Raw genomic sequence first — 17908 nt, forward strand, 5'->3', positions numbered from 1 at the left:
AACACAAACTGCCGAGCGGACAGTATTCCTCTGGCAAGATAAACAGCGCTATGATTAAATACAGGTAGAACGTGGAGAGAAGTGGCTGAAATGAATCTCGGGTGTAATTTGTAAACGTGTCACGGCCAAATAAAGATCCGTCTTTGCAGGAAAGCCTTGAATCAGCTCTTGCAGCAGCGGCGGCGGCGGCCCTCTCCGGTGACTCACAGCGTGCATCTGTCAGGGTGACAGTAACGGCAGCGTTTGGCTCACCTCCACCAGGAGAGGACAGGGGGGGGGGGGGGGCGTCTGTGTGTTTGCATGGAGCAATGTCGTCCGTGCAGGTAGAGAGGCGGACGGGAAACACTTGACCTTTCATGTCCCGGTGGAGACGTGGGGGAATCGGGATGATGATGAAACGAGGCAGATTTCTGTGATCCTCTCGTTTTTCCCTTGAAAGCCACTTTGTTATGAACCTGGACGGAATCATAATGGAGGAGATGCACTCGGGCGGTAAATGTGCTGGTGTGGATTGAGAAACCTGGAGTCGGCCTCAAAGTCCTCACCTTGAGTTCTGGTGTTTTTAATTAACTGAGGCAGCCGGTTGGACGAGAGGTGAAAAGTGTCCATCAGCCCTAGATTCAGCTTTTCTTTAACACAGATACACTTTATGATTATTAAAAAGTTTGCTCCTCTGTTTATACAGGAAGCTCTTTGCATTTCGTTGCCCAGTTGCTTTGAGGCGAACTCAAACTTTACCCACGTTCTTTTGGGTCCTGCCGTCTCCCTGTGATGTTACAGCAACATCAGTCTCTCCTTTGAACAAATTGATCAAAGTTCTGATTGAGGATTTGTTTTTCCACATTTTTCATAGATTTCTAAATGAATAATTCATGTTAATTGATGAAAAAAATCTGACAAATTTCAGGGGACTGATATTTATGAGTGTGTGAAATCCTAATAAGAATCTGGATCCAGTGAATTCCATAAGCAAATATGCATTTTACTGAGTATTTGTTTGTCCGTGCGTTATTTGAACATGTAACAGAGGATTTTAGTACAAATAGATATTCTTTAAAAAATAAATTAGCTTTGCTTTCTTGCCCGACACTTTCAGCTGCTCTACGCGTCCTGGTTATTCATGCATGGTCGCATGTTTTCAGCTTTCTTCTCATCGTCCTCTTCATCCTCCTCTTCATTCCTCCTCTGTCCTCCTGTCCCCTGCCTCCTTTCTCTCCCCCGTCTCATCACCCCTGCACCACAGCATCATCTGCTGCTCACATGTGTACTCTCTCTCTCTCTCTGTCTCTCTCTCTCTCTCTCTCTCTCTCTCTCTCTCTCAAGGACCCTGCTGAGTTTACAAATGGCCGTGATGCCCCCAAATCAATTAGAGCCAGCTTTCAGAGAGCACTTGAGTTTGTGTTGGCGAAGGGCAGAGAGAGATTTTCTGCATTAGTTCAACATACAATTAATCTTGTTCTCGTGTTTCTAGTGAGACATGAACTCTAGAGAATGTCCAAACATATGAACATATGAAACGCAGCAGGAGAGTCTCTGCTCAGACAGGAAACATCAACACGCCAAGTCACTCCTGGTGAAGCCTCCAGAGAATCTCCTGTTGTACATGCGCTCATTCGGACATTACCCGGAGCTTCTACCCTGGGGACAATGTCAGGAGATTCTCTGGAGTTCAGTGCAATGTCGAAAAAACAGTTGAGTGACATTTACTTCTCGTGCTTCCCGTAAGTGTCACACAGATTAAACATGGAACTGCTCCGTGTGAATTTAATGGTGCGACTCGCTGGAAATGCTTCTGTTGGGTTAAATTTTATTGCAGTTTCAACTTGCTCTTCTCGCCCCTTGTCTGATATAACAGCTGAACAACCCTGAACATGTGGGAAGCTTCATCTGATTCTGCTGCTTCGCTCTCTCTCTCTCTCTCAAGGACAATGTGTTTACAACAGCCAGTGGCTCTGCACTGTAAACTGTACTCTGGACTTTTAGGTGAAGTCGCTAACGTGTCACCGGTTTTACATTCATCTCGTTTCTGGACACAAACCTCTCAGCGAAGCACTTGTTTTATCAGATTCTGCGACGGTGACGACATCCTGCTGATTCAATATGCAAGCTACGCTGTGTTTAATGTAGGTGTAGATTATTTCTTTAAGTGGTGGCCAAAGAAACTGGTGTAGAGTTTGCAATTTGCACAGTTGTTACTAAAAATCATTTGTAGTATTCCCCTGTAATCTGTGGCACTTTCCTTCAACTTGGTTCTGTACGATTCTCTGATGTTGACAATGAAGAATAACGACCACGTGAAATTACTTTGTTGCTTCTTGTCCGTTGGTTCAACCACCTGAGCTGTTGTTTTTTTTTATGTTGGATCTTATCATCACATCTTATTTATTTGTGTTCATTAAACTTGCTCATGTGCAGACTGGAACAAAAAAGGTGTTTTGCAATATGTCCATTGTCAACAGGGGAAGTCAGGAAATGAAGATGCAGAACATGTCCACACTGGATCGTGTTCTCCAGATGATTCCCGGTGGTTGTCAGCTCGTGGCGAGCGGCGAGGCCACAGGGGGGGGGGGGGGGATCTCAGCCGCTTACATACATGTGTAACAGAGCGGAGGTATAACATAAGCTTAGGATGGGGACAATGTTCAGAGCAGCGTCCACAGCTAGTAACTTAGCAACAGCCTCTTTATTTAGAGCCTTTTAAAGTCCCCACTCGGGTCAAGCTGTGCGAGTTCCCATTGGGGAGTGGGGGTGTGATGACGGAGCACGGTGCCTCTGAGGAATTTAACTGGTGTCGGAGATGAATGAAAAAATTAAACGAGAGGTGAGAATGAAAACACAAAACACATTTTCACATCATTAGAACGTTAAAAATTGAATTCCAGGCTTTTATTAGCACCTGAGTGCAGAGTTTCATTTAGGATTTACAGATGATTAAAGTTAAGCCTCTTTTATTGTCTAAACACTAACTGCTGTCTATACTGTAGGTTTATGCAATGGTATGAAGTAACTAAGTACATTTACTCAATTGCAGTACTGTAATTAAGTACATTTTTAGGTACTTTCAGAGGCAGATATTGTACTTTTCACTCCACTACATTTATCTGACATTCAGATGAGATTCAAATTTGATATATGAATTATACTTCATAGATTAAAATACTGTATATAGTTATATATAATATATACAGTATTACACATTTTAATAATTTATATAGGTGTTTTTTATTCATATGTACTTATTTAAGTTATATATGGTATAACAGTAATAACAGTATAGAGTTGTTAAAATGAACCTCAACATTTAACTACTGTACTCAACAATTAGTACTTTTACTTTTGATAATTAAAAGTACATTTTGGAGCTAATACATCAATACTTTTAATGTGGTATTAATACTTTTACTTGAGTAATAGGTCTGAATGGTGTCAGCGCCATCTGAGGGAAAGTGGGGCGAGCGTTTAAAGTCAAAAATGATAAATTTAGGACGTGACGTGAGAAGAACGCAGCGAGTTTTGCCGACATCTGAACTGATCTCCCACTGGAGGAGTGTCAGCTCTTCTGTTCCTGCTTCAGTCTGAGCAGAGGACGACTCCGTGCTCGAGGTTAAGAGTCGTCCCTCAAGTTACCACACAAACATCTGTCGTGTTCATTTAACCTCTGGACCATTTAAACGGTTGTGTGGCGAGAAATCCTTGAGCCCTTATCAGCTAAAAACTGTAAAAACATGGACGTCACCCAAATACAAAGCTGTTCAATGATCTATTTAAAAAGTGAACACTGGAGACACTTGTGCTGTGTTGATGTTATTCTGACAAGCTGTTCAAACACAAGCCGACAGGAAATCTAAATTTAAAAACACCAGTACCAAGATTTACACAATTCTTTTTTTATTTCATACAAGGTTGCATCTGCTCCCCCCCTGTGCTGCTCTTCAAAATAAAACTGTTATCTGCTATTGAATATGTGTCCGGTGGATTCATGTGGAGTCTATTCAAAACGTGGCTCGAGTGGCTCTGCTGCCGCCGGCTGAAGGACACGGCAAAAACACACCGAGCCAGCAGTGACATCTTCTGCAAGAACATCCGAGTAATTCACTGGAAACTGCTGCAAACGAAACGCAGCTCTCAGGATGAGCTGATAACAGATGGAAAGAGTTCAGTCCTTAGACAGAGTCCTGCTGCTGGGGTCTGATGGGGCCGATGGCCGGGGGCCGGTTGGTGAACGGGTGCCACTGGCCCTGGATGCTGGGGTTGTCCGTGTGGAAGGGTTTGCGGATGCGCATGATCTCCAGGCCGGACTGATTCGCCAGTTTGGTCAGAAGCTCTGAAATCTGCGGGGACGATTTGCTGATGACGAGTTCTTCCCTCACGTTGCCGTTTACTGCAGGAAGGTACAATGAAAAAAGAGGAAACCATGAATCATACTTTTGTCGCTGACACAAGAAGTTTAGGTTTTTGAGGGAGACGAGTTCACAAAGTCTCTGCTCGAATCGATGAAGGTCTCAGAACAGCCAGTGTTATACTGCCCCCTACAGTATCTCACAGTGGTAACAAATGGTTCTGTATTTATATAGCGCTTTTCTAGTCTTACATACAATCTATTAGCAGCACTGTATGATGGGCATGCAGATGGGGAAGACTGGGGATCGAACTGCCGACCTTCAGGTTGGAAGACGACCGCTCTACCCCTCAGCCACAGCCGCCAACAAGCACATTTGCTTTTCTTATGTCTTCATTCAAAAGCCACAGAACTTCAACATGTGTGTGAACTGACTGATTTTAGCCCTGAGCCTTTTCTACTGGAAACCGTGTTTTTGTTTTTGGATGATTTAACGTGACCAAAGTATATTGTAAATAAAACTATTTGCTTATAAATAGTTTAAAAAAACAAGTATTTAATAACCTTGGAAATGAATGTACTGAATAAAAAAGGTATTAGCACTTTAATCTACAGTTAAATGAACTGACATTCCTGTGTAGCTAGCAAATTAATATGGTGCTGATTAATTGGTAAAACTGAACATGTAGTAAAAATGTAATATTTGTCCTGAGGCCTCTGACAGATCAACACACATGAAGGACACAGCTTGTTTACATTGGTTTGAATGGATTTCTGTCTCTATATTGTTCACTTGCTTCCTGTGAAACAAACAGGAAACTACAGAACCTGTCAGATAAACGAGCCCGGTGGTTTCTCTAGATACTTTACAGAAGTTGAACACAGACGAACGAGCACTTACGATACTCGGCCACCACTTTGGGGATCCTGCAGGTCTGAGGGGACACGTACACGACGGTGCCCGGGTTGTTCTTGGCGTAGTCCACCACCCCCTCCTCGATAAAGTCCCTGAGAGGAGAAGGAGAAGAAGGAGAAGGAGGTGATGAGGAGGAGGAGGTGCTGAGTTGCTGAATGTGACCTTCATTCTGTGTGTTATTACCTGACTCCCAACGAGCTCTGTGCGTTCTTGGAGAAGATGATGGAGATGCGCTTGAGCTGCGGCACGTAGCGGCCGAGCCCGTTCCGCAGGACGCTGGCCAGGAAGCGGCTGGGCGTCCCCCTGGAGGACATCTGGACACAGGCGGCTAACTGACGGTCATTAAGAAGGAGTCACTGTTAGAAGCGTGTCCCCCGGAGGAGAAGAAGGAGAAGGAGGAGAAGAAGGAGCAGCTTCCGTCTCAGAGGACGAGTTCACGGGCAGTGTGTGCAGAGGTGTCCGTCCCCTAAAGAGGCCCGGGGGGAAACATGTACCTGACATCCCCTTTTTAGAAAAACTAAATAATAAAACTAGATGTGCAATGAATACGATTAAAATTCAAGGAAAACATTCAGTTTTATTTATATTTAATAAAGCGTTAACATTTCTTAACGTGACTTTACTTCGCGGGTGATCCTCCTCAGCTTCCGTCCTGTGTTTCACACGGACTTGTTTTGGTAACGCACCGAAAAGCCCGGGTTCGAGGAGCATGGAGGAGACTGGAGGCTGATGACACGAGCTCGTAAGTGGAGTATTATGGGGTTTTCCTCTTGATTTATCTTGCTGTGTTTGTAGCTGAAGCTCTCACGCACGCACGCACGCTCATCCTCATGCATCGTGCGTGTGCGTCTGATTTAAAAATAACGGTTTCCTGGCCTGTGTCCTTCCTGGGATCAGCCAGGTGAACTCAAACCTTCCATGTTCTCCTGGAGGCTGATGTTTGTTGATGTCGTCGTGTCTGCTGCAGGTTCTCTGTCCCGTCCAGGTGACTGATGTGGAGGAGGCTCCTGCTCAAGGGCACCTCCTGCCTCCTGCAGGCGGCAGACCCCAAGGTCCTGCACCACAGACCTCTCTCATCCCTATGTCCGAGGCTCCCCCCCCTCAGGCTCCTCCACAGGCCCCCTCAGGCTCCATATGTGGGTGCAGGCTACTTCCTGGCCCACGGGGGCACCAGGGCCTACAAAAAGGATGCCAAGTCCGCTGTGGAGCTCCCAGTGACCCCCGTCACAGTCACTGAAATCAAACAGTACATACGCTCCAAAGACATCCCCTTCCACGACGGCTACAGCTGCCTCCACATCCCGAGCATCTTCGTGGAGCCGTCGGCGAGGAGGGACGCGTTCTCCCTGTTCGTCGACAAAACCACCGGGCAGTTCCTGTGCAAGGACACGCTGGTGGAGGGGAGCTGGGAGGATCTCCAGGACTGTCTGGAGGTGATGCAGAAGGAGGAGCAGGACGTCCTCAGCCCCCATGTGCTGCTGGGATATCCAGACAGCGTGGAGGAGCAGGAGGAGAGGGACAGGGAGCTGAGGGAGGTGCAGAGGATCTGGTCCAGCGCCGTGCCCCTCACTGACGTCCCAGAGGACGAGGCTCTGCTGATTAAAACCATGTTCCAGGTACTGTCGAGTGTGAATCAGTGAAAGAAGAGGTTAATGACCCGTAACCACCACCTCTCCATTTGGTATCGTGGTTTGGCGAAAGTAATAAAGATAAATGTGGGATGAACATCCATAGACGACTCAACAGATTTTACATTATCAATGGAGAGAAATAAGTAATGAAGGTAAAGGTTGAAAAGGCAAACTAGCCCCGATCTACACTAAGTTAACGTATCTTCAATTCTGTCCACGATTTATTGTGTAGATTTTTAACACAATCTTAGTTATGACTTTGGTTTTGTAACTGTTGAAAATATATGTTGTTAAAATTTAGAGTAAAAAACACAAGTTAACTTAACATAAAGAGTTTTTCAAATTCTTTTAAGATTAAGCATTTTAATTTTACACTAGTAGTGAAATATTTCCTCTTTTTAGAGATTATCGAATACAATTCACACATAAAAATAAATCCTCCATCATTCATATTAAATTCAGAACGGAGTTAATGACGACAACAGGTTTGTTACACATGTAGATGGTCCTGGAGATTAGTTGAGCTGTGAAAGGCTGAATCACAAAATGCATCAGCAAAGGAAAAAAGAAAATACTACACAACATGTCAGGAGTATTTTTTGATTATTGTTAATGTTTTGTTTCAGATCACAAAGGTTTCTAATGCAACCCTGAAGAAGTTCGGTGTGAGGCTCTTCAAACCCACCAAGAGTCTGGTCTTCCCCTGGTTCGGCGGACCCGACTGCTCCTTGAAGGGAGTGAAGCTCCTCTCCGCCCAAAGCACAGACACCGACAAAGTCACGTACAATGAAGCTACCGTCCCAAAGTGTAGTTCTTACTACAACCTGTTTGGCCTCCCCCTGGTGAGCCGTATGGACTCTGAGGTGGTGCTGACGGGTCACGAGCTGGACACCCTGGCTGTGAGTCAGGCCACGGGACTCCCCAGCGTGGCTCTTCCACGCGGAGTCAGCTGCCTTCCTCCGATCCTGCTGCCTTACCTGGAACAGTTCAAGCGGGTGACGCTGTGGCTGGGAGGCGACATCCGCTCCTGGGAGGCGTCGAAGATCTTTTCTCGGAAGCTGGGTCTGAGGCGCTGCTCTCTGGTGCGCCCGGGGGAGTACCGGCCGTGTCCCGTGGAGGCGCTGGCTCAAGGGAAGAACTTAAACCACATCGTCAACGCCTCCATCCCAGCAGCCCACAAGTCCATCGTGTCCTTCAAGCAGCTCAGAGAGGACGTGTACGGGGAGCTGCTGAACACGGAGCAGGTGGCCGGAGTGAAGTGGACGAGGTTTCTGGAGCTCAACCGGATCCTGAAGGGTCATCGCAAGGGGGAGCTGACTGTTTTCACAGGTATAAGAAACACAGACAGCAGGCCAACGTTTATTTGTAATCTGTCCTGAAAAATAATTCATTTGGGATGGGAAAGTTTGAGTGTACGTTGTAAACACTTGTAGTTTATCTTTATGTGTCTTTATTCACCAGGTCCTACTGGCAGTGGGAAGACCACCTTTATCAGTGAGTTGGCTCTGGACCTCTGCATGCAGGGCGTCAACACGTTATGGGGAAGCTTTGAGATCAACAACGTGCGTCTGGCGAAGATCATGCTCACACAGTTCTCCATGCAGAGGCTGGAGGAGAACCTGGAGCAGTACGACTTCTGGGCGGACAAGTTTGAAGACCTGCCGCTCTACTTCATGACTTTTCACGGGCAGCAGAACATCAAGTGAGACTCAGCAACGCCACGGGAATCCAGAAAGCTCGTAAACCCGAGTCCCTGATCTGACCCGTCTCTAAACCTTTCCCCTTCTCCACAGGGCGGTGCTGGACACGATGCAACATGCCGTTTACCTCTATGACATAAACCACGTCGTCATTGACAACCTGCAGTTCATGATGGGACAGGAAAACCTCTCAGTAGACAAGTGAGTGAGACTTAACTTAGGACAAATATCAAGATTTTTTTAAAAAGTGAATCATCCACATGCTCCTTCAGGAACAGTTCTTCTAAATGTTGGTGCATGTGATGCAGGTTCGCAGTTCAGGACCACATTGTCGGGGCGTTTAGGAAGTTCGCCACCAACAGCAGCTGCCACGTCACTCTGATCATCCACCCCAGGAAGGAGGAGGATGATCGTGAACTGCAGACGGCGTCGATCTTCGGTTCTGCTAAGGTGAGACGGAGAAACGTTTGATCTTTTCTACCGTACTGAGGGTTGTAACTGTAGTTAGTGCAACCAGGGTTAGAATCATATCCCAGAGCAAGGGAGTGTTATCACAAGACAGGAGGAGGATGTTTTGAGGGTCCAGCCATACTATTTGAAAGTCATAACAAAGACATCTTGATCTTTAACCCCCCCCCCCCCCCCCCCCCCCCCCCCCCTCCTCCAGGCCAGCCAGGAAGCCGACAACGTCCTCATTCTGCAGGAGAAGAAGCTGGTGACGTGTCCTGGCCGCAGGTCCCTGCAGGTGACCAAGAACCGCTTCGACGGGGATGTCGGCATCTTCCCCCTGGACTTCCTCAAGTCCTCGCTCACCTTCTCGGCTCCCGTCAAAGGCAAACACAAACTGAGGAAGGTCGCCTCCAAGCCGGAGAACGAGGAGTCGGAGGAGGACGAGGCGGCGGTGAAGAAGAGCCAGGTTAAAAAGGAGAAGGCAGAGAAAGCAAACAAAACAACAAAGACTCCAAGACCTGCAGCTGGAAAGTAAACCAACCAGAACTCATTCATATATATATATAACTCTAAACATTCATATTTTATGAAAGCCAAAAAGTTGCCATGTATTTTACATAAAAGATGTCAGACAGTTTTATGTCCGTCATAAGCATGGATTGAAGTAACGCTGGTAAAGTGTTGAACATGTTCAGTCTGGAAAGTTTTTAGTTCTGGATAATAAGACGAGTTGAACCCTTTTCTGAAAGTGTTAAAGTTCTTCTGTTTCAAAATATACTGTGACACAAAGCTACTGTTTTCATGTTTAAACACTGTCGTATATCATGATGATATAAGCTCTTACAGAGAACCACTGTTCTGAATTATGATTTATTGAACCAGCTGCTTTATTAAAAAAAATGAAATCAAACAGGGCAAGGTCCACTTTTATAATCAGTCTATACTTCAAGCACTTGTTTTTACTTTCTCTGCTGAGGAGGTTGTGTTCTCGTCTGGGTTTGTTTGTCCGGGAGCAGGAAAAACTACAGAAATGATTTCCATGAAATCTTTTGGAGACGTACAGAAATGACCTAAAAATCCTGTAATATTGTTTTAAGATTGAGTTGTTTTTCTGACAATTTCATTGATTTCTCAGAGAATAATTCATGGATCTTGATGAAAGAAATCAGTCATGTTTAAGGGACCGATATTGGACTGAGTGTGTTTAATTTTCAGCTGTATTTCAGTTTGCAGGCAGCAGAGGGCAGTGTGACACATTCGACTCCAGACAGGAGCTGATGTGACCAAACCACAATAAACATCATGGCTGCTTATTTACTAACTGCAAACATGTGCATCTGATTCACGTTTGTCTCGAGGCGTCAGGAGAGAATAGAAATTCACTCAGTAGATCTCATAACCTCTGTGTGTGTATAAATACACGTGTGTATACACAGTGCGGTGATAAGGTGAACAATCGGCCTCGGTGCAGGTACGTGCTCTGAGTGCCCTTCCAAAGGTCAAGATGTCGTTAGTTAAATAACAGCGTGGCTCCTTATAGTTGAAACTGGAGTAGCACTAAGTTGAGCTCACACCTTCCGCCAAGACCCAACAATCAAGACTCAGAGTTACAGGTTTCTATCAGTCCCCTAAACACACCTGAGCTTTTTCATCAAGAACTTTCGGGAAATATTAAAGAAAGCGGGGGGGAAAGAATCCTGGATCTGCACCAAAATGCAATGGAATCATTCCTGACTCATACTTCATCCTCCTGCCAAGTTTCATGCTAATCCTCGCAGTATTTTTCTGTGTCATGCTGCTAACAAACAGACAAACAAACAGGCGGATGAAAACACAACCTCCCTGCTGAAGGTTATTAGCTCCAGATGTCTGTGTGATTTCTAAACACGCGTGCCACTGCACAATCTGCATGAGATAAAGTTGATCCTACACTGTTCAGGTAGAAGTATAATCGCTGCTGCAGATAATGAAGCGGGGTCAGGTTTCACACGTGACGAGGTTCCATCCACCTGCCTGATACCTGCTCTTTACTCCAGCGTCACGTTACTCAATCCATTATTTACACCGAGTGACTTTTAGTAAATGCAAAGTGCGTTTCAAATCATCTCTCGCATGAATATTTCATGGGTGCGATCAATGGACCTGCCTGGCCTGCGCTGGTGCACGGTTACACGTAGAACCGGCAACATTCAGAGGTGAGAACGTCTGCGTTGTGCTGCACCGGCTGCTGGGATACGTCCGAGCTCGACGTGTCATGTTTCATCACCGCGAAGCCGAATAAAGCTCAGATTTACGATACAGAGGAAACGCTTCGTTGTGGGAATAGTGTGTTTTATATCAGGGCCTCACAGTAAGAGTCACTCTGATTAACTAAAGATTTATGATATTTGCACATTAAGACACAAGCTCTAAACAAGAGGCTCCAAACCTGAGTCTTAGAAACACTTCTATTATATCTTTTAACTGAGAAAACTGGGGCCTCTCCAGCTCTTTCCTGGCTCCTGCCCTGACGGACCGGTCCAGGGAAGCTCCTGGCACCAGACCCACTTTACACATGGTATGTGGAGCCCCGAGCTCCTCGGAGAGCGGACATTATATTAATATTGTTGTAAACCGTGGGAACGATTCCTGGTGTAGTTGACGAACATAAATCACTGAACGATGATGTCACGGTTTTGTTCCAAACTTAATCTTGTCTCCTGTCTTTAAATGTGTTTTTCTGTGAATGTTTTACTGCCGTGTGAGTACACTGTGCTGTTGGTAATGACTCCAGGCTGTGTGCTGGATGGCTCTGGGTGTCCTCTGGACCGTGAGGCGGCAGAGGCCTCTGAATGGGGCTCTTTGTGTTTGCAGGCATTGCTGCGCTCAGATGATGGTTCCACTGTCGCCTGCCAGCTCCTCAGAAGACGTAAAAATACACAGAATTGCGTGAGGATGCACGTGAACGCGCAGTTGTACTTTGAACTCTCAAATATTTACACTCTGGAGCCATTAGTCAGACTTTTAATAGCGTTACCGAGCTTCATCCAAGGGCGCTTTACCGATAACAGCTCCAGTTCTCTGTTTCTTATCGGAGTAAACAGTTGGTGAGAATGCAAAACTAAAAAATGTTACTAGGTTAAATGGATAAAAGCTGGATGCTGATTGTTCTGCTTTGTTTTTAAAAGCTCGTTCAGATCAGAGCGTTGCATGCTTCTTCAAATAGTTGCCATCTGGAGATGAAACGACTTGAGTTACGCAGCTTTTAATCACGAAGGAAACAAATTGTGCGTAGACCAAACAAATTCCCCTTCATTAAAACGCTAAAGGACACGAGAGGACGAGAATCGAAAGATGTTTCAGCCGCAGACGAACCCTGATGTACGATCCGATGTCACAATGAGTATTCGAATGGATCCACTCCACGAACTGATTTAACAAACAGGAAGAAGAAGAATTCGGGCGTTATAATGATCCGAGGAACCTGAGCTCGAGGTTCCAGCTGCTGCCGCTGATGATGACATGCGTGCACAGCTCCCCGCCCCATTAGCTGCCCGTCGTTTAGCCAAATATTTGGGTCTGGAGGTAATTTCAAGACCCTCAATCAGAGTTAATCAGTCGGGAACTTTGACGCTGCTCGGTGACTTCACGCAACACGGGATCGTATTATTCACTTTCTGCTGATCGTGGATATTGTGTAGATCAGATCACGTGTCTTTATTATTACCTCAGTTATATTTTCGTCTGTTTGTTTGTTTGTAACTTCCCTGACTCGAGCTCTGTGGTAATCCATCCAGTGGTGTGTGTCACGCCAATGAAAACAACATGGCCTCCTTGGCCGATGTAACAGGAAACTGTCAAGTTCAACTTTCAGGCCGACATGGACAGGACGTGGTGGAAGTCATGAAAGAGCTCAGAATTGAATCACTGAGCTCTCAAAGCATTTTAATGTAGATATTCTGGCTCACTTCTTTTTGTCCGGGTCAATGAACCCTGAATTTTAACGTCTTAAAGACACAGGGAGAATGTTATTGGACCGAGACGGACGTTAAAATAGAAAGTGTGACACGACATGCCGGGGAAACGTCGAGTTCTCTCAGGGACACACTGAGTATGTGGAACAAGTTCATCAGTACACTCAGTCTGTTACTGTTTCTGAAACATTTCTCTTCCTTCGACGTGGGAAACTGAAGCCCAGTATTTGTACAGAGACAGTTCAGTGGCTACAAGGAGTCAGTTAATAATCAGTCAGAAATGTTCGTAAATAACACCAGGCCTGTTCCCATCACAGAAACTCAAAGTGCATTCCTTATTCTACACGCTGAGGACTCCCGGCGCCTGCAGACGGACCAGAGGCGGTTTCAGAGCGGAGGCTGATTCGAGATGCCCCAGCATCCCCTCAGTGTTTCCCCGAGGGAGTTGGGGGGGTGGGTGGCTTTTTACTCTGCCTCACTTACTCACATGCACTTTGCACGTCTGACCCACATTACCCAACAGTATGCCTGCCGCTGTGTATATTAATAACCATGTGCACATCCTCTGAGCTCCCAGACCAGGAGAAGGCTCATGTTTTAGCTCAATAGGTGAAACTGGGAGACTGAGGATGTTCTGTATTTTTGTTTCAGCCAACAAATGAATTGATCTCACTACAAAGTGTTGTCTGTGTGTTCAGAGGATTCTTCTGCATCATTTAGGTCCATGTTTTTCTAAAATGCATTAAAAACACATCAGTGAGCCGACAGACAAAATATTCCTGGTGTGAACGCTGCCGTCTTGCACCAATGACATCATCTGCTGATACATGTACTGAATGACTCACGACCTGACCTGCAGGGCTTTCTGTCTCTTTGGGATTTGGTTCACCTGCAAACATTCAAAAGTCAACTAGTATTTTTAGTTGCTTGCGTATGGATCTGTTGTGTGTGTTTTGGCAGCAGCCGGCTAACGTGGCCCTCGTGGTTCTCCTCAGTCACCGTGACGATAGCGTCTGCTCGTGTCTCTAATGCTGAACTGTCATGTGGCATCAGCAACAGACCGTCAGTCGTCCGTCCAGCCCTGATAACAGAGCTGCACTGCAAACACCTGCCGAGTCTGTGTGCTCAACTGGCCACATTCTGCCTTTTCAACGTGATGGGGAAAGAATTTCAGAGACACCACCGTGCCCGGGGCTTATGTAACAGCGAGATGTGGCCAAAGAGAACGCTGACGGGCGATTATCCTCCCTGGCACCGTGGGTTCGACAGCTATTCAACAGCCTTGAAAAGGACTGAAGAGGGTGCACCACCCTGTTAAGCATTTCTAGCATTTCTGCATCCCGGAAAACTTGTAAAGGTGAAAAGAGCTTGGAGGTGGTGTGACAATAACGGCATAATTGCAGCGGTAAGAGACGAGAGTGTCGGGTTGTGGTCGGGAAAGTGGATTCTGAGGGGAAGGGAATAGACGATGAAGCTGGTTAATGGGACTTTGAGAGGCCGCCATCTCTGCTTTTAATGAGCGGAGGGCCTCATTCCTCTCAAGCAAGTGGTCAGAATTAGCGTCCTGCACTGGGATAAGTGAGGCGCCTGGCTGGGCTCCAGCACGGCGAGGAGAGACACAAAGAATGGGAGATGGAGACGGCTTTGGCCACGCAGCCAACCAGACATACTGCACAGCCCCGGCCAAAGAAAATGCCCATTCACTGTCAAATTAGCCGTCTGCATGGGCGCCTTCAGAGGAGGCCCCTCTCCGCCTAATTGTCTCAGACCGCGTGCACACACTGACCGTCCAGCCAGCGGTTCGCCCGCCGCTGCATCATCAGCAGAAGTTTGAAGCCGATCACCGCACATTGCATTATCCTCTGTTCAGACACATGTGAAAAACAAGCCATCATCAAACCATCAAAGTGAGTGCACTGTTCAATAAGTGACAGAAACAATTCCTCTGACATGGATGCTGAGATGAGACGGCTGGGGGGGGTCTTTGGTGGACGGATGGTTAGTGTAGAACCTGTTAGATTTTCATGAAGATATGGTTTACGGGGCTGTTATCGATAAGTTTGGAATTGCAGTCATGCATATTGACAGAACTTATACTTATGAGTTTGTGCAATTTGGTGCAGCTTGATTGAATTCAGTGGGATTCGTGCTAGCTTTGTTTTTGTTGTGTAAAACGCGGCGTATTTAAAGAAAGTGAAACAATTCCTGGATCTGGCCTCTGATCCGGAACCTAAATTTAATTAGTTCCTTCCTGATCCACTTCCTTGCACAAAATCCTGCAAAATAGCAGATGAAAAAATAACCTCGTTCATGCGGCGGAGGTAATTAACCAGAATCATCGTGGAATACAGTCCAGTCTGTTGTTTCAGACTGTATCATAAAAATGTTATTCTTCAGTTTGTGATCTACAGGTTGATTTACAGGGCTTGGAAGCAGATTCTTATCTGAGCTTCCAGCAGGTAAAACAGACGGAGAGTTCGAGTGTCAGAAGGTCGTCCCCCTCGTCAGTCATGTATCTTTGCAGGTATTGCAGTATTTTATTGGCCCATAATCTTGCTGTCATTTTTTAACCAGTTTTATGGATTTTCTACATGCAGACACGTCACTTAAAAGTATTTCGATAACACAAGGAAAGAAACGTGAGATTGATGCACGAAAAGCAGCAAACACAGGAGCTGAATTTACTGTAAATCAAATGCAAAGTGTGTGAAACGGAAGATCTGGTCTGTACATGAATACCCTCATAGTTCATGAACCTGAAAATGTATTTTCCTGGCTTCCTCCGCGCACACGCCTGATGTATCATGATGGAAACGACCGTGCTTTCACGTTCAGGAAATGGCCTCTCACATCGCAGGGATCCAGGGGCCATTTCTGAGTGAAATGAGTTGCAGCGTCACTGACCAATTACTTTTCTCCAGTTATCTCTATCCGGCATGTTTCTGAATAAATTGTGCTCAGTGGATGCAGAGGGGCGGCCATTATCCGTCAACACAACATAATTGCGTATGGGCCCGGCTGCTTTGGGCAGCGATAGGCATCTTGGGCATGGACGGCGCGGCCCAGCCCGGAGCAGAGGGCGGTGGGAACACAGTGTCCCGCTGCTGGAGTGCATGAGCGAAGAGCAGACTCTGAGGCTGGATGTGAGGAGTCATTATCAACAGACACGCTGCATTCGACCCACACACAATTACCAATTACTCTAACAACTCTTCTCAGATTCTCTACTTGCCACATAAGTGCAGGACAATTTTCCTTCAGTCCCACCGGGGCCCTGATTGTTGGAGCCGCACCAGCGTCACAAAGCCTGCTCACTAAATCCAATTTCCTCAGAAATGGAGCTAAGCTCTTTGAAAATTAAGCAAAACTTAACGAGTGTGCCACGTTCACACAAAGTAAATGAACCAACCTGTGTGTGTGCGTGTGTGTGTGTGTTACTCATGTAGGGACCTACATCTCACACAACAGGGACTTCCTTATAGAGACAAAAAGCAAGTCCCCATAATATAAATCATTACATTTTAAGGTAAAGACATATTTTAAGGTTAGGTTTAAGTTAAGGGAAGTGCTGGGGTTAAAACGCAGCACTCTGAGTGAGTGCTATGAGGAGCGCGGGGCATGCAGGGACTTTAAAACATTTTAAAAGTCCATAATTGATCGGTTTGTAATTCCACCATGAGAAGAATAAATGAATAAGTAAGTTAATAATAACAATTACGTAAAGGAAGGTTTAAAAAAACCAGAGGCACAGTCGGGGCAGCCGGAGTCTTAGTTCTTGGAAAAAAAACATCCAGACTTCCAATGCGTTCTCCCCGGCTGCGCAGTTTGGACCATGTCCCATCCACTAACATGGTGGAGGCGGGTGATTTATGACCTACACGGCTACCGGCCACCAGGGGGAGCGATCAAGATGAGCTGCCTTGTCGTCCATCTTTATAGACTATGCACTGAACATAATAGTCCAAGAATCAATGTTTGACCTTCTGTTGGTGCTAAAGTTAGGGTTAGCAGTAGGGTGTATCCTCAGGAGATCATGAAAGTCGGCACCAGATTTGAATGCAAGCCAAGCCATGTTTGTTGAGTTAGTCTGTTTTGGACAAAAGTGGCCAAACAACCACACAGCCTCTCCATAACACAGCCTGTTGTTTCACTGCTCATGCATGTGGTCATGTGCCGATACAACCAGTGAGTGAGTCAGAGTTCATGTTGTAGAAATGGAGATTTGATCATGTGCGTCCTCTAATCTCGCGCTCTGGCCTCTGTGGAGAAGACGCACACATGGTGACATCAAACCGTGGGACTATGTTTAGCCTTGTGTCGCTGCACTGGAGCAGCGAGGCTTGTCTGGGAGGGTGGAGGTTAGTCAGGTATGACCTCGTTCTACATATTTAGAATACGGAGCAGGGAACCGGTTCTGCTGGAAGAGGATGTGGATCTAGGCTACTTTGTCTTTATCTGTCGTCCTCTGTGCAGACACCACCCGGGTTCAAGCTGTTTATCCAGTCATTAGTAGACTCTGCTCAAATACTATAACGTGTCTGACAGGCTCTAATACTGACATTACTGTTTTTATCGTTACTGTTTTTATCATTACTGTTTTTATCATTACTGTTTTTATCCTTTTTAATAGTGAACATCTGCTTATTATAGACCCAGTTGTGTCCTGGCTTAAGTGCGTGTGTGTGTGTGTGTGTGTGTGTGTGTGTGTGTGTGTGTGTGTGTGTGTGTGTGTGTGCGTGTGTGTGCGTGTGTGTGTCACATTGACAGCAGTCCAGGAGCGTCAAGCACCTCACACTCAGTGCAACAGCGGAAACCTGTAAATTGTCATTTCAGAATAAAAGCATGCAATTTTGCACAGTCACTTTAGTGCGCAGAAGGTCCGAACAAATGGTAGAAACATCTGTTTGTGTAATGAAATA

General features: G+C 46.0%; 2 protein-coding genes across 2 annotated transcripts; one reads left to right on the top strand and one right to left on the bottom strand.

The window, feature by feature from the left end:
• Positions 1-3874: 3874 nt before the first annotated feature.
• On the bottom strand, positions 3875-5720 carry mrpl43 (mitochondrial ribosomal protein L43). The gene is made up of 3 exons (XM_034569778.1): positions 5439-5720; positions 5241-5347; positions 3875-4381 (listed from the first exon to the last, which is right to left on the bottom strand). The coding sequence occupies exons 1-3, from the start codon at positions 5567-5569 to the stop codon at positions 4164-4166; spliced, it is 456 nt and encodes a 151-aa protein (XP_034425669.1). The 5' UTR covers positions 5570-5720; the 3' UTR covers positions 3875-4163.
• A 180-nt stretch (positions 5721-5900) lies between these two features.
• On the top strand, positions 5901-9969 carry twnk (twinkle mtDNA helicase). The gene is made up of 7 exons (XM_034569775.1): positions 5901-5997; positions 6157-6871; positions 7513-8215; positions 8348-8588; positions 8680-8787; positions 8895-9036; positions 9254-9969. The coding sequence occupies exons 2-7, from the start codon at positions 6248-6250 to the stop codon at positions 9569-9571; spliced, it is 2136 nt and encodes a 711-aa protein (XP_034425666.1). The 5' UTR covers positions 5901-5997; positions 6157-6247; the 3' UTR covers positions 9572-9969.
• Positions 9970-17908: the final 7939 nt, after the last annotated feature.

Source organism: Hippoglossus hippoglossus, chromosome 19, assembly GCF_009819705.1.
Source record: "Hippoglossus hippoglossus isolate fHipHip1 chromosome 19, fHipHip1.pri, whole genome shotgun sequence".
In the NCBI taxonomy this organism is placed as follows: Eukaryota; Metazoa; Chordata; class Actinopteri; order Pleuronectiformes; family Pleuronectidae; genus Hippoglossus; species Hippoglossus hippoglossus.

Bases quoted from the DNA above. Each gene is read 5' to 3' on its own strand.
- mrpl43 (XM_034569778.1), bottom strand. From the start codon at position 5,569: ATGTCCTCCAGGGGGACGCCCAGCCGCTTCCTGGCCAGCGTCCTGCGG. The intron at 5,348-5,438 runs GTAATAACACAC...TTCTCCTCTCAG, and splicing joins CAGAGCTCGTTGGGAGTCAG to GGACTTTATCGAGGAGGGGG. The intron at 4,382-5,240 runs GTAAGTGCTCGT...ACCTTCCTGCAG, and splicing joins CAAAGTGGTGGCCGAGTATC to TAAACGGCAACGTGAGGGAA.
- twnk (XM_034569775.1), top strand. From the start codon at position 6,248: ATGTGGAGGAGGCTCCTGCTCAAGGGCACCTCCTGCCTCCTGCAGGCG. The intron at 8,216-8,347 runs GTATAAGAAACA...TTTATTCACCAG, and splicing joins GGAGCTGACTGTTTTCACAG to GTCCTACTGGCAGTGGGAAG. The intron at 9,037-9,253 runs GTGAGACGGAGA...CCCCTCCTCCAG, and splicing joins CGATCTTCGGTTCTGCTAAG to GCCAGCCAGGAAGCCGACAA.